This window comes from Pteronotus mesoamericanus, unplaced genomic scaffold (assembly GCF_021234165.1).
Source record: "Pteronotus mesoamericanus isolate MK-2021 breed Mesoamerican mustached bat unplaced genomic scaffold, CSHL_Meso_final contig_177, whole genome shotgun sequence".
Taxonomy (NCBI): domain Eukaryota; kingdom Metazoa; phylum Chordata; class Mammalia; order Chiroptera; family Mormoopidae; genus Pteronotus; species Pteronotus mesoamericanus.
In genome coordinates this window covers 2,747,985-2,770,655 of record NW_026555073.1, presented here as the reverse complement: position 1 = coordinate 2,770,655, position 22,671 = coordinate 2,747,985, and the positions used below count along the sequence as shown (strand labels likewise).

Here is a 22,671-nt window from a genome sequence, read left to right as displayed (position 1 = left end):
AAACAGATACGCATTGAGTCCTTGATTGAACACGCAAAATAACCTCTGGTCTCCTTCCCAAACTTGCTCTCCCGACTCCTTCATTGGAAACCCAGTTTCCAAGGCCACAGGTTAGGGACTGCGTGGAAATGCCCCATACGGACCTATCAAGGGCTCATCCCACTTTTGGTTTCGAGATCTGACCTCTGCAGTTTTCTGTCCTGCCACATGGGGAAAACACAGAAAGAAATTGTGGACTCATGAAAACCTTTAAGGCGCCGATAGTTTTATAAGAGTGACTTTGAAGCTGCCATCATTTTCTAAAACTTGAAAAGCTGGCTCTCCAATTCAAAATACGGACTCTGCTGTTTGTGCCAGGCATAGGTGATGTCTTGTGTTTTTTCCAAATGGATTCGCCGCGCCAGGTTTTCAGTCTTGGAAGCGGAAGTCTGCCGATTGGCCAAAAGCATCAGACATTCTTTGGCCATGCGTCTTTGCTACCTTTGCTGCGCCGCCAGCTCTAATAAGCAGAGGCTGGGTGGGTTGCCTGTGCATACTTAACCTTTCATCCTCGTGTGAACGAGGCCGAGTTTCTCAATGGTTATGTGCTGGGATTTAGCAGCCGGTAGACAATAAACACAGAGTCTCATACTAAATTATATTGTAGAACTGAACCAGGGCTTGTATGTCAAAGGACACCTAGTCTATTAATAATTCATAACATTCAAACATACATATTTAAGTGAAATAGCCCCGTTTGTTTAAATTCTATGCCCTCTCTTTTTGAGAATACCATATATACATAATTCAAAGAATTGAATTATGGTAAAAGGTTCAATTTCTTTTTAGTTTAAAAATCCCAAGCATATTAAATCATATTACTTTTATTGTAAGGTCAGTTTTGCTCCTCCAAATCTTGCTGAACTTTGAAAATGAATATTGAGCCCTAACTGCAAGATTCTAAAACTTTTCTAACTCTTGCACCACCCTTGGAAAACTAAAACTTGCTAAAAATAACTAAGGGTTATTTAGGCATTACTGCAGAATATATAATCATATTTTTGAAACATCTGTCTGTTCTATATGTGTGTGCCATGTTTCATTTCCTTTGAAAAAGATATTCAAACAACCAGTCTGGATCCAGAACACACCAGCAGATATATGTATACTTCTGACTAATGGTCTATGGTGCATCGAATGGCCATTTGCAAAGCAAAGCAGTAGTAGTTCTTGATCACTTGAAAAGGTAGTGTACATCTTAACTTCATTTACCATTCTTTTGTTTAAAAATTTAGTGGCTTTTTCAACCACTGCATTTGTTTTAATTATTTATCCAAAATGGCTCTTTTTCCTCGGTTTTAAAACGGGACATTTCTTTATCTAGAACTCAGTCACAGAGTTGACACCGTATGTTTCACACTCAGAAATCTTTGTTTGTCTGACTCTATTCTGTCATGCTTGGTATGGTTTTCTTGAATTTATGTATTTATGAGATGATCAACATATAATATTAAAAAATGTGGCAGCTAAAAGGACATGTCAGCTTCTTTCTTAGGGAAAATGGAAGAGCTACCTTTCTAATGTCTGTCTAATGCACTACTTGAAGAATTATTCCATGTGTAGTTGCAATGTTGTACACCTGAATATGTTATAATATTGTATGTCAACTGTAATTGAAAAATACAAATTTTTTAAGTATTTATATCAAATGCCTTGTATGAGCAAGAATTGATGATAATGGTTCAGTTTGTGCAATCTATGATATTTTTCAAATTCTTACTACAGTACCTACCACACAAGGTTGTGATATGAACCAGGTGAGTTGTTTCTGGCACATATCAAGTGTACAATGTGCTTTGAACATTTTTCTGGCACGTAGTAATTGTTCAATAACTGTGATTCCCATATATTAAACTTATATATTATAATTTTTCTAAGTAATGGCCCATAACTGCTAATTGTAGCTTTAATTACTCAACAGAGTGGTAAAGGCCATTTATGAACCTCTTTGATACTATAAATAGTAACTCACAAGTCTTCTCATGGAAGTGAAAGATTAATCCCAAAAGGCCATTTATGAATGTATTTGACACTATAAATAGTAACTCACAAGTCTTATAGAAGTGAGAGATTAATTCTGGCCATCCATAGGCACTAAGAACGCAGACTTACTAAATAACTCTTGTGAAATGTATAACCGTTATGTATTTTTATTGTTACTTTGATTTTATGATTATTCACGTCCTTTCTCCTGCTTCATCTCCTTCTTTCTATTTCTTTTAATTTTTAACTTTTATTTTTTTAAAGCTAAGTTCTAGTACATGTGAACTTTGTATTTTTTTACTCTACATTTTCTTTTGTTGTTGTTGTTGTTGTTCAAATAAAGTTGCCTCCATTTCCCCCCACCAACTCCCCCAACCTCACCCACCCGCATCTCCCACCCTCGGTCCTACCCCCCCTCCCCGTTGCTTTGTCCACGGGCCCTTTACACATGGTCCTTGACGACCCTTCCCCTTCTTTCCCCTGTTAGGCCCCTCCCCCTCCCCTCTGGTCACAGCAAGCAAAATATAACCAGGGATAATTGAAATAAAGAACAAACTAATAGTAATCTTTTCATTTTTTCAAAGCTGTGTTCATCTACCCTCTCCTTTTTTCCATCTAAATTAGATTTGGTGTATTCACACTAAGGCCTCCACTAAACAAAATGTATGTTTCTTTCGCTTTGTATTGTTATACTAGGCTCTGTCTTGTATTTCAATTTATTATAGTTTGCACCGTTTTATAGCTTTCTGTGAATTTTGGTCTTTAGGTAGAATCCCTGGAAGTGTAGTAATCTTGTTTCTCTGGAGTAGATTTTGTCCTTCAGTGAAATGATTTGTTTCTTTGCTGGTGAAATTCTCCTTTGCGCTGCATCTTACACTTTCCCATAGACTTCTGCTTTTTCTTCTCCTTTTATTACATTTTCCATTCATTTGAGAGTGACTTGAAAACTTTGCCAAAAGTTTAAATCTCTTCTTTCTACCAGCCTTCCTTTGATTTCGGTGCTTATCCATGTTATGAAATATGTGTCTATTATGGTTCATCTTTCAAGAAATTCTAGGATTATTGCCCAGTGTCTGCCAGGCAAATTCCGTCTCCTCTGTACAGGGAGAGAGAGAAAAGGAAGCATCTGCTTCTGCTTTCTTGAGAGGAGACCAAGCTGACAGTTTATATTTATATCTATATAGAAATATATTTATATTTATTTACATCCGCTCACCCTCCTTAATACACTCAGTTGTTTTGTGAAAAAAAAATATATAATTTGTGAAATGGCCACAATTTTCAGTATCTTCTTTTTGTATCTGATTCTGAGACAAAGTTTATTTAGCTACTACAATGTGTTTTTAAGAAAAAAAAGTTTGCAGCATATCTTTACATATTCCAAGGGATGAAAGGATTTTATTGTGTAATTATCAATAGATTCCTTCACCTCCATGGTGACAGGCATATTTTTTAAGTATGACTGACTGATGGACAGATTGGGAATTGCTGAATTAATGGGCACATTTCAAATTCTTGGCAAGGCCTGGCAGCAATTACATCTGCTGAACCACTTGATATGTTGTTGGAAGTAGCCCAGGAAAGTCACATTTGGTGTTCTTGCTTTTCAGTACATACCTGACGATATATTTTAATGATAATACATTAAAATGTATATGGCCATGCAAATAAGTGTACTAACTGTAAAAATAATGGATTTTTACTTTTATGGATTATTTAATGATTGGGGTCACTGGTGGTAGTATTATTAAAAAGGTATTCTATAGACAAGTTAATGATGTTAAGAGCTAAAACATTTAATTTATCTTTTATGTTCTAAAGTAACTTAAATGATATTTAGTGCTTAATATTGCCAGATATTGTGCTAAGAGTTTTACATGTTCCTTTTCATGTAATGCTTACAGCAACTACAGCGTAGGTAGATATTATGATATCCATAGTAAATAGCAGGAAACGTCGACTCAGAGAGCTTTAGTATCCTTTCCAAAACTCAGAGCTCTGAGTTGGAGGAACCAAGATTCAACCCCAGGTCTGCCTGATGCTATTTCTACTATGCCACTCTACTTTGGGGCGGATACAGTCTTTCCCTTTCTATTTTGTATCTGTCTCAATCTGCCGCTGTCTTTCGTAAACCTTTGCCTATTGACAGCTGCCAGCCAAGGAAGATCACCCTCAGCTCACCACTCCGTGGACCACAAGTAGACAGATGAAATCCCAACAAGAAAAGTTGTTGTATGAATAGCAATTAACTCTCCTCATTTGCTACAAGAGATCATACTGGCTTCATTTTAGGTTTCTGGGCAAAAGGAATTCTGTTGTCTAGAGATTACTTTATGGTCCCCCCCCCCAATAATTTTTTGCATACTTGTAAAGACTACTGCGACAGGTAGTATTAATAATAGTAGGGATGATATTCACATATGTGTATTATACATATTAACCATTTGTATACATATACTAATATATCTCACCATTAAGTGAGGCTAAAAAACCAGAAAAGATGAATTATTCTGCCATTTCATGTGGCCCATCTTGTCCGTTACTTTTATGTCTGACTCTTTAGCTTCAAAAGTGTGAATAATTTGGTTAAATGAAAAGTGTAATACAAGTACTACTTAAATTATGTAAATGATACATTTAGAGATCATAGATCTACTGTGTGAGAAATGAAAAATGAGGACTGTAAAAATGTAACACCATGAATGCATATTTTGAGAAGACTTTTGATTGTTCCCTTTAAACTTTGTTTTCATCCAAGGCAGTTGTCTGAAATCTTTTATTTATGCACTCTATTGGGTGAATAATGAGCATGCTCTTATCATGCATAAGTTGAATTATGAGCTATAGACATGAACTAAAGTCTGCACAGAAGATAGAAATTAAATGGTGAGATTAAAATGAAAAAAAAAGATTTTTGACTTAGTGGGTTTCGTTGATTAATTATATAACCACTTTTCAAAGTGTATTATTATTAATATCAATGAGAGCCAAGTGATTAATATATCCAACTTGATAACCTTGACAATATTCTTACCTCTTATGAAGGTGACAAAGAGTCCCTCTAAGAAGTAAAAGAAGTGTCGGCTCTGCTATTTTGCCTTTTTCCTTTGTCTTCAGCCTGTGGTTGTGTTGTGCTCTCCAGTAAGAGCTAGTTGAGTTAAAACTAAATGACGTAGCCCGTTGTTCATCCACACAACTGGGCAGTCGCAGGTGATGTAAAAAGGAGGGGAGGTTTCGCAAGAGACTGTGGGTCTCAGTCTCTCAGCTGTGACACCCCCGTTTCCCTTTGTGATCCATCAAAGACCCAGCTGGCGGGACATCACCGATGACCGTATCTTCACTATTAGTTACACATCACGCTGTCCTCACTGTTTAATGGAATAAAAATTGAAACTGTGTTGTCTTGTTCCATCCTTCTAGATCATCTTCTGTACTTTCAGGGGTATGCGCACTTGCCTTCACAGTCCTCCAGGTTAAGGTCTATGTCACAGGAAAGCATGTCACGGCTCATGAACAACAAGGACGTTTTCTTTAAAATAAATCCTCAGCATTTATCGTCAGCAGATGATATTCAATATTTCTGAGATATGACAGAAAAAGATCAAAGATAGATGTTGGTAGCATGTGATTATTTATTGCAGAGTGATTTGATAATCTGGTTGTCATTTAGACAGACCACACGCTATTACGGGTGACAGAAGGAACTCGAATTCAGAAAACAAAGTACTGTGAGTGACTTGAACTTGTATTAGTTTGGGGGGACCTTTCAACTTGTATTACTTACTATAGCAAGAAATGAATCCAAACTTCAATAACTGTCTTGTCACACACACAGAGGAAAACTTGGATACTAGCCACGGCATACAGATTCTATTAAACTGGAGGATTTTTTAAAAATGGCTACAGGAAACGCAACGTTATACCAGGGTAAATACAAGGACAACTAAAAATATGTGGGGTTCACAAGAGAGTGAATAAGATAAGTTTATCAATTGGAGTTGCAAAATAACAGCAGGCAAAACCCCATTTTCTTCCGATGCCAACGGCAAAATTCCTTTTAATCAGAATCTTTTCTAAGTTATGCAAAACACAGGACCTGCAAGCATTTCCTCAACTCTGTCACCCCACGCAGTAGGTCATATAGGACAGCGCTGTGCCTTCATTACATGTGATTTCATTCCCTGTATAGCCGAACTAATCTTCGAATCCCAATAATGCGATATTCAGGTTTTACCTGCTGTGCTTTCAAGTGTCATGCAGGGAATATGCTCATCTTGTAGCATTTTAATTTAGAAACAAATGTACTGGGACTTTGAGCCTTACATTTTCTTTGGGAAACATGTCAGCTTAATTCTTAGAACGATATATGAGTTAGGTGTAATTTATTTCAGCAAGCCTGTGGTGAATACATAATTTTTAATTATTAAATATACTATTAAGCAATAGTTCCTCCATTATATTCAGTCATATACTTTTACAGTAACTATTAATTTTTGAAACTTTTGTACTTGACTCCATACCCTTTAGGGTGATGATGATGGTGATGATGGTGGTGATGATGGTGATGGTGATGGTGGTGGTGCTGATGGTGATGATGATGATGATGGTGATGGTGATGGTGATGGTGGTGATGGTGGTGGCGATGGTGGTGGTGATGATGGTGATGATGATGATGGTAGTGGTGGTGATGATGATGATGGTGATGGTGGTGGTGATGATGGTGATGATGATGATGGTAGTGGTGGTGATGATGATGGTGTGGTGGTGTTGATGGTGATGATGATGATGGTAGTGGTGGTGATGATGATGATGGTGATGGTGATGGTGATGGTGATGATGATGGTGATGGTGATGGTGATGGTGATGATGATGGTGATGGTGATGGTGATGGTGGTGATGGTAGTGGTGATGATGGTGATGATGATGATGGTAGTGGTGGTGATGATGATGATGGTGATGGTGGTGGTGATGATGGTGATGATGATGATGGTAGTGGTGGTGACGATGATGGTGATGGTGGTGGTGATGGTGGTGATGGTGGTGGCGATGGTGGTGGTGATGATGGTGATGATGATGATGGTAGTGGTGGTGATGATGATGATGGTGATGGTGGTGGTGATGATGGTGATGATGATGATGGTAGTGGTGGTGACGATGATGGTGATGGTGGTGGTGATGATGGTGATGATGATGATGGTAGTGGTGGTGATGATGATGATGGTGATGGTGATGGTGATGGTGATGATGATGGTGATGGTGATGGTGATGGTGATGATGATGGTGATGGTGATGGTGATGGTGGTGATGGTAGTGGTGATGATGGTGATGATGATGATGGTAGTGGTGGTGGTGATGATGATGGTGATGGTGGTGGTGATGGTGATGATGATGGTGATGGTGATGGTGATGGTGGTGATGGTGGTGGTGATGATGGTGATGATGATGATGGTAGTGGTGGTGATGATGATGATGGTGATGGTGGTGGTGATGGTGATGATGATGATGGTAGTGGTGGTGATGATGATGATGGTGATGGTGGTGGTGATGATGGTGATGATGATGGTAGTGGTGGTGATGATGATGGTGATGGTGGTGATGGTGATGGTGGTGGTGATGATGGTGATGATGATGATGGTAGTGGTGGTGATGATGATGATGGTGATGGTGGTGATGATGGTGACGATGATGGTGATGGTGGTGATGGTGGTGGTGGTGGTGGTGATGGTGATGATGATGATGGTGGTGATGGTGGTGATGGTGATGGTGGTGGTGGTGGTGGTGGTGATGATAATGGTGATGCTGGTGGTGATGATGATGGTGGTGATGGTGGGGATGGTGGTGGTGGTGATGATGATGATGGTGGTGATGGTGATGATGGTGATAAAAGTGTAGAACTGCTTATTTTCTCCTAATTTGACTGATGTTGATACACTGATAGAACAGTGGTAGAACATGCTAGTCCATATTCACTGTTCAGTGTTCATTGTATGTCAACCTTATACTCATGGAAACAAAGTATTCTTGCTTTCTGGATACTACTCTGCTTAATCCCCCTCTACTTTGCCAATTTTCCTTTCTGATTTTCCTTTCCTTCCTTTCCTTTCTTTATTCTGGTTTTCGATAGCTTATTTTTTGGCAGCAGTGGCAAGGGTCTCTTGGAGAAGAAAAGCCTAGAGGTAGGACAGTCAGTTAAGAGGCTCCTGAGATAGTATACATGAGAAGGGGGTTAGTGTACAAATGAAATAAAGCCAAGGTAACATCTACTGCAGGACTTTGGCCATTTTAGCAAGGAACGCAGTGGTACACACATGGCCGTGATACTTGTTAGACGGAGACCTTGGAGACAAGGGCTCTGTTATCTCTGTGAATAGCACCTGGCACATCAGGAACTCAAAGTTTTCCAGTTTAAACAATTACATCACGCAACTACCAGATATAGAGAATAAAAGAGCAAGATCTCTTTCGTTGATTGGTGGTCAATTTAGTATTGAATATGTTGAATTGAAGATGCTTTAGTGAACTGTTTTACTACAACCTAACTTGTAACTCCTTATACTCTAGAATAGCGCTATCTAATACAATTTTCTGTAGTGAAGGAGATGCTTGATATCTGTATCTCCCAGTGTGGTACTCACTACCTGTATGTGAGTTTGGAGCACTAGTGCAACTGAGGAGCTGACTTTTTCATTTTATTCCATTTTAATTTATGAAAATTGAAATATAAACAGCCACACGTGAAAAGGAGCTACTGTACTGTTGAACCACTCTTGTACCTCTGAGGAAACCAGCCCACATAGCCCTAAAGTGGGGCTGGTTAAAACATAAACTATTAAAAAAAAAAAAGACCTGTTCAACAGTGTTAGATGGACACTTCTTATTTATTTTGCATAAATATCTGGTGAAATTCCAGATACACTGCATGTTTTGCATTACCAATCTGGATCAATTGGGAAAGTTGCTGAATGTACTATTTTGTGAATGCATGTAGGCAAACCAACTGAAAGTGTAATATGAAAAGGTTTGTAGATTACAGTACTCTGCACACATATTCTTAGTTTTCCATTCCTATATTAGTTCTTTGGAATGTTCTAAATTTGTCACTGTCTCTCTCTGTTTCTTTCTCTTTCTGTTTCTCACACACATACACACACGCTATATTATTGTTCAGAGAAAACAATAAAGCCTTCACTGGTTTAATTATGACAATTTTTTACTACAAAAGGCTACATGATATTTACATTTAGCAAGCACTGTGCATTTAGCTAGGATGTTAGGCAAACAAAATATTCTGTGATTGTGAAAACAAGCGTGACTTAAGCCACAATTTACATAGACATCGACTGCTTCCCATTTGGCTGCTGGTTCTGTGCCTTAAGTATATAAGATTACAGGAAACGTGATCAATTTAGGTCTACATTTTCAAGTAATCTGAATAATGTGTTTTATTATAGCTACAAAAGGCTGAAAGTTAGAGCAGCGTGCTATAAACGTGTACATTTTCCATAGTCAGGCCCATAGTTTTGGATCTGACAGTTCTATTTTCTCATAATAGGTAACTTTTACACTTGTGCTTATTAATTTGTAATAGAAACTCCTACACTGTTGCTCCTCTTCTACCTCAAAAGACACACCGATCATGAGTCAGAAGACAAAGATCTAACCACAGAATGCTTATTATGGTCGGTTTGTGAAAATAGGAAACCCTTGTGTATGACTCATTTCAACCCAGTAGTTTTAGAAACTCAAACCCACAGAAAGAGCAGTTCATGCATTTGATTGAACTGCTCCTAAGGTGAGGATTGTGAACACTACTTACAAAATTATCCCAATACCCTGCCCTGTGACATCAGTGTTGTGTAAGCTTCCTTCACTCATTCTTAACAGCAAAGCACAAACAAAATAGAACCACAGGCAGGGAAACATGGAACAGACTGAAAATGACCAGAGAGGAGGGGAGTGAGGGGAACAATGGTGGAAAGAAGGGGAAGGGACTAGACAAAGAACATGCATGAATGACCCACGGACACGGACAACAGAGTGGGAACTGACTCTGGGAACGGGTGTGGGGGTGGGATGGGTGGAGGAGGGCAAAGAAGGAAAAACTGAGACAACTGTACTAGAGTAATAATAAAAAAATTAATAAAAGAAAGTGAGTACTAGTACTCTGATAATATGAAAATATTAAGGTTAAGAATGGTGTCTGGTACTTGTATTTAGAGTCTTACTGCTGGATTTATGTTATATCCATTTTACATACTTTGGGATTTTGGTCTTTTAGGCCTATGACCTTATTTTTTGCAACACAGTGTTTTTCATACATTCTACAAACCTGACTGCAGCAAGCATTCTGTTGTTAGTATGGGGGTCAGAAGAGTACTAGTAAGGCAAAATTTTGCTGAATTAAAATACTGCCCTACTCATTTTACGCTCTTGCTCCTTTTAAAAAATATTATTTTAAGTAAATAGATATAAAAGTCCTTTCCATCTCTGAAATTCTGTGTGTCTATTGTAAAGACAGTCCTGAATCAGAGATCTCTGCCCTGCCGCCCCATCTCCCCCAAAGAAAAAGCAGCCAACATAAGCAACCCTCTAAGAAACATATTCTACAATGGGCTGTAAAGAAAAAAAAATATTAAAATTGCAAAGTTACTAGTTTTTAACTAAGGCCACAGATGTTCATCAAATGTACTGTCAAATTAATATTTTCCCCATAGTTTATCACTTCGTTATTCTTACACTGATTCTAATTAAGAATACATATTGCTAATAAGTAGGACTTACAGAAAATGTAGTTCTCTGTGGTTTTGTCACTGGAAAAGTTGAGATTAAATGAATCAACTATCTATAGTATTAATATAGTAACAATCTCTATACTGTTTATTTCATAACTTTAGTTGTACTAAACATTCAGCTAAAATAGTGATAAGTAGTTGTCATGGATAAGCTGAAATCATCCAATTCTTTAGAATTTGCTGCCTTTTTTGCATGATCTTTCTCTCCTTAGAACTGTATTGGGTTACAATTATACCTAATGCAAAGTTTCTTGATGTAAAGATGAATACTTTGGTGAGGGTTCTCTATTTTTGCTAACCCACTGCTTACTCGGTTTCTTAGACATGCCTTGTGGAGATGTTACACAGTTTTCTTCTCTTTACTAGAGGAACTCGCTCCCAAAGCTAGTATGCTCTGGTTCAGTCAAGGGTCCATGTGGGCTGAATTGTTTCTCTCCAAAATTTGTATCCTGAAGCCCTAACTCTCAGAACCTCAGAATATGATCATATTTGAATATACCCTCTTCAAAGGTGTCTTTTGAGTTAAAATGTGCCCAAAATTTTGGCTCTTAATCAAGTATGTCTGGTGTCCTTATAAGACGTTGCAATTTGGACACGCAAATAGACACCAGGAACATGTACATGCAGACCTGAGGGACCGTGTAAGGGCACAGGGAGAAGGTGGCATCTGCGAACCCTAGGAGAATGGCCTCGGGAGAGACCAAACTTGTCACCACCTTGGTCTTGGACTTCTAACCTCCGGAACTGGGAGGAAATTAACTTCTGTCCTTTAAGCTACTGATCGCGTGGTATGTTACTCCATTTGGGCTGCTACAACATTAATACTATGGACTAAGTGGCTTATAAAAGGAATTCATTTACTTCTTACCATCCTGGAAGCTAGCAACCCAAGATCAAGGTGCTGGCAGATTCCATGTCTACTAAGCGCTCCTTTCCTAGTCCATAGACGGTCATCTTTTTTCTATGCCCTCGCAGAGCAGAAGGGGGCTCAAGAGCTCTTTGTGTCTCTTTTATAAAGGTACTTATCCCATTTGTGATCTAGTTGACTCCCAAAGACCCCCACCTCCAAATACTGTCACATTGGGGATGACGATTCAATATATGCATTTGGGGGCACACTAACATTTAGTCTAGAGTTTATGGCATTTTTCTATGGCAGGCATAGCAAACTAACACATCTAGAGATAGACAGATAGATAGATAGATAGACAGACAGACAGATACAATAGACATATACATACATACATAAATACATACATACATAAATACGTACATACCTAGGCAGAAAAGGAAGAGGGATACCCAAGCACTTCACATAGTGGTAAAATCACAAGGATTGACACTAGATTGGTATAAGTATTTTTAAAATTTATTGTTATCTTTAAGGGTAGTGGCTGCTATTAGAAATTGGCAAAGGGGAAGGGGACAATGCAAAATTTGGGGCTACGAAAGCTTCCACACAGAGTCACGAGTCAATTTGCATAAGCTTAAAACTGGTAACCATTTTAGGTCAAAAGGCAAAAATGTGCCCTGAAACTTAATGCCTTCTAATGGAGCTACCAAGGATGTCCTACATTCTTCAGGCAGTGCCTTCAGAGTGTAGGAAGGTTTCTCATACCCATACACAGTGCAAAGGGAAACCGCCATTAAATACCCTCCTTTAGTATTTCTAACACAGCAGTTAGTAAGATGAGAGTTGTTCAGAAAAGTTCATCTGAAGCTCCCATCAAAGCACATGCAAAAACACCTTGAAATTCTTATTTTTACTTTGTTAGATTGTTGTTGTTCTTCAGTTACAGTTGTGCCCCATATTCCCTCATTGCTGTTCCCAACCCTACCCCCCCACCTCCCACATTCAATCCTCCACCCCTCCCCCGCCATTGTCTTTGTCTTTGGGTCCTTTATACATGTTCCTTGACTTGACCCTTCTCCAAATGAGGTTTTTAAAAACACTTTTATTCCAGTTTATTTGGAAAATATGATTATAACACATTAGACAAATACCTAAACTACCATTGAATATAAGATGTGGACTGAAATAGTCTCAATTTATCCACTAAATATTGACCTAGTCTCAGCCCTTGTAGCTCTGTATGCCGTTTTGGCTATGATGGTGAGGTACTACTTTAATATCTGAGATATAATTTTGTGTCTTCTAAATGCATCTTTCTTTGTTAATGTTTTGCTTATAATTTTACAAATTACAGTTCTGTAATGGTAAGGTAATTCATATCTTGGACATAGTGCTAAAATGATGGAGTGGTTCCATTTCTGCTCAACAATTGCTCTTTTAATTTTTTTGCATTTTCTGATAGCGATCACATTTATTGGCCCAATGTGAAGAATTCTAAGTGTTGCAATGTGGTTACTTGCATCATTTATTAAAATATCCCCCTTTCCCCCACCATTCCTGTTCATTACGGCATAACAATGTCTTATTGATTTTAATTGGAATTTCAAATCTGCGAATGCTAATTTATGTCAATGCACCAACCATAAATTACCTCCCCACTCTTAGGCAATGACTATACAACAGCAAACATCTGGATAAAAAGAGAACAATGGTGTAATCATAGGGTGTTGCATGTTTTCAGTGAACACACCAACTCTCAGCATGATTAAGGTAAAGATTTCTGGTCCATTGAGCCAGTGTATCAAATTCAACCACATTCCCTACTTCTCAGCTTTATTGCAGGAAGTGAACACTTAGCTACTTATTTCTTCCCTATTTGATTGGAAAACCTTTGTTCATATAACCAAGAGCAGGTATCCCTCAGCCTGTATGTACACTGCTGGAAAATCTGGTGTTTCCTTGTCTGGAGCTCATCTATCTGGAGACAGGCCAAGACCCCCATTTGTGGATTAAAGGTAGACTTTGAGACAAGGAGGTTTTAAAGAATCCTGACAAGGGCGTAGGTTCTGGGAGCTGGGGTAAGTGTAGATGAATGGGTAGAAAGCGTAAAAAAATAAAAAAACCTGGCAGAGATTCCAACAGGTGGTTTGCTTAAATAAATTTTAAATCTTCAGGGAGGATACCAGTTGGCCCTGGAAATATTTCCTTAAAAGGCCTTCGACTCTGGTCTCATTTATAAGTGGAACCTAATGAACAAAATACGCTGTGGAACAAAGTAGAGACAGAGACGTGGACAGATCAAAGAGACTGAGAGCTGGCAGAGGGGACAGGGGTGGGAGACTGGATGAAAGAAGGGGAAAAGAGAAGCCAAAGGACATATACTCATGACCCATGGACACAGATAACAGTGCAGGGGTGGCTGGAGGGAATGGAGGTGGGGACTAGGTAGTGACTGGCAAAATGGGGGAAATGGGAACATCTGTAATAGCGTCAACATCAAAAATAAAGTTAAAAATAAATAAATAAAAACCATTTGTGTAAATGTGGCACTTGAAAGCAAAAGTATATAAACGTTCAACTTTTTTGACTCAGAAATCCCACTCAGAGGAATTCACTGATTCTAAGGAAATAATTCAAATGAGTGTTGTTGTTACGGTGTAATGTACAGTAGTGAAAGAAATGGAAACAATGTTAAAGTCTAATGTTTAATAACTTATAGTACATTAACCTCCATAGACTACTATGTAGCCATCACACTGTATAAATGTACCTGCTTTACAGAGTGTCCAAGATTCCCAGGTTTAAATGACGTTGTCAGCAACGGAAGTGAATGAAATTCATCCCAAACCCCTGTGTTTATTTTCCTTAAAAGTGTGTGTTGGGAAATCATTTTGTGATTGTTTCCTATATTGTTTTAAGCAATGGTCCTGTCCCCGCAGTATGCTCAGTGCCAGATGAAATGGTTATACCACTGTAGGTCGTTGTGATAATATAGTGGTCTACATTTATGTGCATGTTACTTCACTCTGTGGCATGGACCATCAAAGTAAGGTACAATTTCAAACTGGGGGCCTTGGTTTCATATTTTACCCAGCTTATTCTGTGAAAAAAAACAAAACAAATCCTGATGCATATGAAGAGATTAGCTTTTTGAGGGCTGGATCTGAGAAAAAAAATAACTGATCATTTTGTTTCTTGACCCTTATTTTTGCGTGTTATCATGCTCTCGTAAACGAGCGTGTTCAGTGAACAGCAACTACCCTTCATTAAAATATAGCATGTGTATTTCAGAGGGTGAGGTGGCAGTAGTGGCCAGTTAATGGCCTGCAACAGACAAGTGCTTTCAAAAGCTACTCCTTAAGATTCCAGATTTGTTTAGACTCCCTGTAAGGCAAACAGGCCTACATTAGTAGTGTGAGTTATTCGGTCTTTTCAGAAGCAGCTTACATCCAAGACTCTTTAAAGTTTTTCATGCCATTCTAACATGACTTACCTACGTTTACTAATACTTTTCTAAGAAGTAACATGAATAATTATAACCCTAGGAAAGGAATTTTTAACAAGCTGTCTTGCAGAATGTTGTCAAATGACAATCTGTTCATCTGAATGTTTTCCAGGTGGAAGCGAACCCTCGTGGGATAAGGATAAGATGCAGTCCCCTCTCGCTGCTCCTGGACCCCAGCATGGAATTACTCACGCAGCCCTGGCTGCCCAGCCAGGCCTTGGGGGTGCGCCTACCCTCAACCCACTGCAGCAGAACCACCTGCTGACCAATAGTACGTATAGCGTCCTCCCAAATCCTGGGATGCGAAGCAAAATACCATAAAAGAACCAATGGAAACCTTTTGCCATCACGGCTAGTCTGTTTCTCCCCAATAGGATTTTAGCATTTTAAGTCAGAAGTGTAGGTAAAGAGGGATTTAATGGAAAGGATAGGGTTTAGCAGCACTCTGGACTCTGAACCCAGGGAAGGTGGAGGGTTTATAGAATTGAGATGCGTTGAGAGGTCACGTAGCAGGGTAAAGGTGCGTGGGAGGTCACGTAGCAGAGTAGTTAAGAATATTGGCTATAGTCATGTAAACTGGGCTTTAAGTTCCACATCTTTTGAATTGCATATCAGTTTTTGACTTTGGAGAAGTCACCTACCTTTCCCAAGTCTCAGCGTCTACAAATACAAAGTAGGAATGAAAACATACCCGCTCATTGAAGATACTGGGAAAGTAAAATAAAGGTTATTGTGAGAGAGGAAAATAAAGGAAATGCTATTAGCAATGACTTGCACATAGTAAGTACTGTATAATTATAACTTCTTATCACTCTGTAAACAAACTATGCTAATGTCTACAAGTTCTGGTTTACGTGATATTTTTAGGAACTGCAACTACACATTGCTTGACTAAAATACTACTTTTCTTACAAACAGGAAACCTGAGAGAAGAAATATAAAAATCTGTTACTTCTTTTCCTAAGACTATTTTTCACTCACCAAACTCTAAGATTAAGACAACAAAGGAATTTCAGATATTTTAATACGATGTCCCAAATCTTAATGAAATTTACCAGTTATTAAGCATACAAAATAAGTTATGGTGTTTTACTTTAAGAAGGTTTCATCTCAAGGGTAAAATCTCCCATAAAAACGGAATGTTGGTTAAGCAAAGGCAAATAAAATGACTGCTGGGAAAGTTATAGATATTGTGTTATGAGAAATTGAAAAAGAACTAATAAAGGTAGACATGTTGTAAAAGAAGGAAATTTAGAAGGCTTCTGGTTTGACCTGTAGAGCTTAGAAATTGTCACTCTTGTCCTTCTCACAAGACCAAAAGTGGAATTGACAACTGTTTTAAAACCATCTCAGGTTGAGTTCATTGGGGACAGCTATCCCCAAAACTGGAGAGATAGGAAATTACAGAGAATCAGCACATCGGGAGCAAGCGTCACACCTGGGGCCTGGTAGATGCATTGAAAGGGCAATTGAGCAAAGGCCTGAGAAAATTCACTTTGTGCTTCTGGCAGGAGTAGAGGAAAAGTACCCATATCAAAACGTGCCTGGTGTGTTCCCTTCTTCTTAACAGAAGCCTTCCCTCGAAAGAGATTGTTTTATTGAGCTGTTTTACCAGAGCCTCACTTACCTGGGGGAAAGGATATACTAAAGTTGAGGCAACTGATATGAAATATTTGTATTTCACAGTTCCAACCCTTGTAGTTGTCCTCATGGGGAAAGAGAATTACTCAACTTTAGTCCCTTCTGGTCTTCCTGTCTCACTTAAGAAGGAGAAAAAAGCTAAATAGCACTTGTGAAAGTTACCGCCCAAGTACACTGGCTTTCCAAGTGACCGAGATGAATCATAACATTATAGAATGCTTCTCCGTCCCAACACATTTTACCACGGCCACAGTAAGACTCTGTATTAGACAGTGAATTAAAACGGAAAGAACTGAAAGCCTTTGGATCTATGTAATATGGATTCTCTATGGAAAATGAAAGACAACAGTGGCGGGGGGAGGAAATTAAAGCTACTAACACAACAGCGACAGCAAACAGGGCACACAGATTAACTCTCAGCCAGACGAACGTAAACTTCACACTGAAAGCCTGTGTGTCTCAGTTAACTTTCCCCATTACATTATTACTGGCTTTAAAAAAATTAAAAGTTATGGGAAAGACAAAAATCTCACACAGACTGAGGAGATAAAGCAAGCAGCACAACCAAAATGAGATACAGCAGGTGTTTTAGAATGATCAGACCTAGAATTTGAAAGAGCTGTCATTAATATACAAGCAGAATGGAAAAAGTAGAAAATATACAAGAATAGATTGAAAATGTAAGCAGGAAGATGGAAATTCCAAGAATCAAAAGGAAATTTTGGAAATCAAAAATTGTCCAACACAACAAAGAATGCTTTTGATGGGCTCTTCAGTACAGTACGCATGCTTAAGGAAGTAGTTAGTGAGCTTGAAGATATGTCAATAGAAACTTCCCAAATTGAAAAACAAAGCAAAAACATGGAGTAAATACAAACAAAAAAACCAGAACAGAATATCCAAGAACTATGTGGCAATTACAAAAGGTGAAGCATAAACATGTAATGGGGCTACCAGAAAAACAGAAATGCGGAGAGTAACAGAAAAAATATTTAAAGTAGCAAGACTAAAAATATTTCCAAAATTAATGAGAGACACCAAACCACAAATCAAGGAAACTCAGAGAACACTAAGAAGGATGTATATTCCATTTCTATGCATATTATAATCAAAATGGAAAACACTAAGAAGAATATATACATACATATATATACATGTATATGTATGCATTAATATATACATACACACATATATATATGTATGCATTCCACTCCTATGCAGGTCCTACTCAAACTGGAAAACCAAAAGCAAAGAGAATATCTTGAAACAAGGGAACAAATCCCTCCTTACCCATACAAAAACAAAGATAAGGATTACATGGTAATCATCTTCAGAAGCCAGATAAGCAAGAATAAAGTGATATAAAATGTTTAGAATTGAAAGAAAAACTACCCACCAACCTAAAATTCTGGATCTAGGGAAATTTATTTTTAAAAGTGAAGAAATAAAGACATACTCAGCAAACAAAAGTTTTCAGCAAGCAGAAGTTGAGGGAATTTGTAACTGTACCAGCTGGTTAGCCCTGTGAGAAATATTCAAAGAAGGTCTTCAGAGAGAAGGAAAATAATATAAGTCAGAAACTTGGATCTACGTAAAGAGAGGAAGAGTGTTAGAGAAGGAATAAATGAAGGTATATTTACAACTTACAAAGTCTGAATCAGGAAGAAATAGAAAATCTGACTAAACCACATTACTGGTAAGGATGTTGAATAGTAATAAAAAAAATCTCCCAATTAACAAAAACCCAGGACCAGATAGCCTTGTTGATTAATTTTACCACATATTTTTAAAATATTTAAGACCAGTCATTCTCAAATTGTTCTGAAACATTGAAAGGAGGGAACATTCCCAAACTCCTTTTATGAGGCATGCATTATCCTAATATCAATATCAGAAAAGGACACTACTTGAAAAAAAACTATAGGCTGATATCTCTGATAATGATACATATAAAAAATTTCAATAAAATACCAGCAAACATCATCACATTGAAAGGATTAAGAGGGATTTATCCAAGGGATACAAGGATGGTTCGACATATGAAAATCAATGTGACACACCACTTTAATAGAATGAAAGAAAAGAATTCATTTCAATAGATATATAAAAAGCACTTGGCAAAGTTAAACATGTATTCATGATTTTAACACTTAACAAATTAGGCATAGAAGGAACAAATTACAGCATAATGAAGGCGGTATGTGACAAACCCACAGCTCAATGGTATAGTCAATGGTAAAAGGTTGAAAGCATTTTTTCTAAGATCAGGAGCAAGACAAGGGTGTCCCCTTTCACCACTCCTATTCAACATAGTACTGGAAGTCCTAGCTAGAGCTATTAGACAAGAAAAACAAATAAAAAGTATCAGAATTAGAAAGGGAAAAGTACATTTTTTTTTCTATTTGCAGGTGACATGATTTTTTATATAGAAAATTCCTAAAGACCCAACCAAAAAGCTGTTAGAACTTATCAATGAATTCAGCAAAGTTGCAGGATACAAGATTAACACACAAAGATCAGTAGAGTTTCTATAGACTAAATAAATTTCCTGAAAGAACTATTAAAGAGAATACTCCCATTTATAATAGCATCAAAAACAATAAAATACTTAGGAAAAAAATTAACCAAGATGAAAGATCTCTACTCTGAAAACTACAGAGTATTGATGAATCAAAATGAAAAAGACGAATAAATAGAAAGATATCCTATATTCATTACTTGGAAAAATTAACATGATTAAAATGACAATGCTACCCAAATCTATCTATAGATTCATTGCACTGCCTATCAAGATTCCAATGGCTTTTATTACAGAATTAGAACCCGGATAGCCAAATATATTCTGAGAAAGAAGAACAAAGTAGGAGACATCACACTTCCTCATGTCAAGCTATACCATAAATCTATAGTCATCAAAACAGTATGGTACTAGCATATAAACAGACAAAAATACAAATGTAACAGAATTGAGAGCCCAGAAATAAACCAAGCATGTATGCACAACTAATATTTGACTCTTTAATAAATGGTGTTAGGAAAATTGGATATTCACATACAAAAGATTGAAAATTGATCTCAGTCTATACCACTCATATAAATTATTCCCAAATGGATTAAAAACTTCAATATAAGACCTGAAATCATGAAACTCCTAGAAGAAAAGATAGAGAATAAATGTCCTTGGCATGGATGTTGGTAGTAATATTTTGGAAATCACTCCTAAAGCACAAGCAACTAAACAAACAAATGGGGCTACAAAAAACTAAAAATCTCCCACACAGCCGAAGAAAGCATCAATGAATTGAAAAGCAATGTATGGAATGGGAAAATATTTGCAAGTCATATATCTGATAAGGGCTTAATAGCCAAAACATATAAAGAATTCCTACAACTCAATCTAATTTTAAAATCAGCAAAGGACCTGAATAGACATTTGTGCCAAAAAGATATATGAGAGTACATAAAAAAGATAGTCAACATTACTAGTCATCAGGAAGATGCAAATTAAAAGCACAATGAGGTATCATCTCAATCTGTTAAAATAGCCATCATCAAAAAGATGAGATACCAAGCGCTGGCGAGGATGTGGAGAAAGGGGAACCTTCTTGCACTGTGGGTGGGAATGCAGGCTGGGGCAGCCGCTGTGGAAAGCACTGTGGAGGATCCTCAAAAAATTAAAATAGAACAATCATATGATCCAGCAATTCCACTTCTGGGAATATATCCAAAGGAAATGAAAACACTAACTTGAAAACATATCTGCACCTTCATGTTTCTATCAGCATTATTTACAATAGCCAAGTGTTCGCTTAGGGAATGAACCGGCGACCCTTTGGTTCGCAGGCCGGTACTCAATCCACTGAGCCACACCAGCTAGGGCAATACATAGATATAATTTCCTTAATTAATCTAGCAAATTAAATTATGTTCAAAATAATAACAGCAGTGTGTTGGATGACCACACCTTACTGATGAGTGATATAAACGTCAGCAACGTTACAAGCAGCAGAAGGGAAGGGCCATAATATTATTTGAAAGTGCACTTAGATAAGTTGTAAACTCCATGGCAACCACTTAATGTTTTTAAATAAGTGTAATTAATATGATAACAGAAGAGAAAAAAGAATCATATAAAATGCTCAGTTAACACCAGAGAATGTAACCAAAGTGTGGAAGACATGACTTTTGTCTTCAAAGAAGGACAATAAGTAGAAAACAGTAACAAATATGATATAGCTCCTTATCTACTTATCATTAATCACTTTATATATGATTAGCCTAAAAACACCAATTACAGGCTCTAGCGACCTGGGATGAAGATATCTTTGCCATTACATTAATCATGTATCAAAACAAAAAAAGGAGTTGGAGTTCCTCTGAGATGCTCACTTTAGCGTTGTATGAGACCTCTCGTATCTCAAACAATGCAAACCAACAACAACAACAATAGTCACTGGTAGAGTAGCAACCAGTTACAACAGAATTGGTGCCTGAGTGTAGGAATGGCGAGGTATTATGGAGGGCAACGTGCCTTGGAAATTGAAAGAGGGTGGTACTTCAGAGGGAGGACTAGAATGTTCACTGAAGTTTGGAGCCTGTATGGCTAGGAGCAAGTGGCGTGAGGAACTTACATAAACGGTACAGTACTTGCCAGAATACCAAGGTGCGTTAAAAAACAATGCTTATAGCAGCTTGTATGAGCTCCTTGAGGTTGGCAGGAAAGGGCTGAGCCGTTTTGGTAATTTTTTAAAAATTTGTTTTCATTACCATACTAATAAAAAGCCTTTGTACTTTCTGGCAGGGGACTGAGTGACATGTGTACCATCGATGGCTCTCAATTTAATGTTCGCATCTTTGGGAAAAGGTTGACTTACATAATTCAGTATTTGCTCATGTTTTGCATATATTAATGCCTGTAATGTAAATATTAACTTAGAATATTGGGTATTAGAGTCCAAGGACGGTTCGTTATTACAAGTCATGATCGGAAAGGGTAACTTTTAAGTCCTTCGTGGTCATTTGTAATGTTGGATGAATTTGATTTGAAAAGTGTCAATGGGCTGTTAAATTCCGTTTGTAGTTTGCGTTTAGTGTGAATGTCTGTTGGACTCTAACTAGGCATATAACTTGATGCAGCCAGATGGTGTGTGGATGATGCTGAAAATCTTTGGAGAATAAGGAAAAATTATTACACTGTACAGGAAATTGTCAATGAAATAAAGGCTTATTTAAGCATTTCAGTAGTAAAGGGAGACACTATGGCTACCTTTCCTCTACGGTTTGATCACTTTGCTACCAAAACACTGAGTACACAAAGAATTGAAGTCTCTAATTATCTCAGGCTGGTGGTAAATGAGAGCCTTCTATAGAAGCGTATTTAACTCACCGATGGTTGTTATTAATTGAGCATGAAGTGAAGGTTTTAGAGGAAAGATAAACAGTGATTCGTTTAATATATGTTATGGGATATGACATCATTATATGCAGAGTTGTATGATGGATAAAGTAGAAAATGCATATGCATCAAAGTAATTTTGGAAGGCTAACTGAAAATAAACTTCCAGTTTAAACGGGGATGTAGGAGGCTATTTTATATTCGGTGTTTACACAGTTTTGAGGCTTCTCTGATAAATTAATAATCACACGAGATATGTTTCATAACTGAAAAGTTTGTTTTGGTAGATTGCTCCTAAAAAAATTTCTAGATAGTGAGTCCTAAGGGAAGTGAGGGGAGAATAGTTTAAAATACTTCATTTATAGGCTTGTGGAACACAGAGCATATTTCTCTGCTGAGATTCCACGCAGATTTTAAGTTTCCAGCATTTTTACATCTTTGCATAATTCTGATAGCAGTACAT

At 37.6% G+C, this 22,671-nt stretch overlaps 1 protein-coding gene across 1 annotated transcript in view; it reads left to right on the top strand.

The window, feature by feature from the left end:
- The window catches only part of DACH2 (dachshund family transcription factor 2), a 389,866-nt gene that overhangs the window by 291,057 nt on the left and 76,138 nt on the right, over nt 1-22,671 (top strand). The window contains exon 5 of the mRNA XM_054566642.1: nt 15,285-15,443. Coding sequence (XP_054422617.1) covers nt 15,285-15,443 — 159 coding nt within the window. The remainder of the gene's footprint in view (nt 1-15,284; nt 15,444-22,671) is intronic.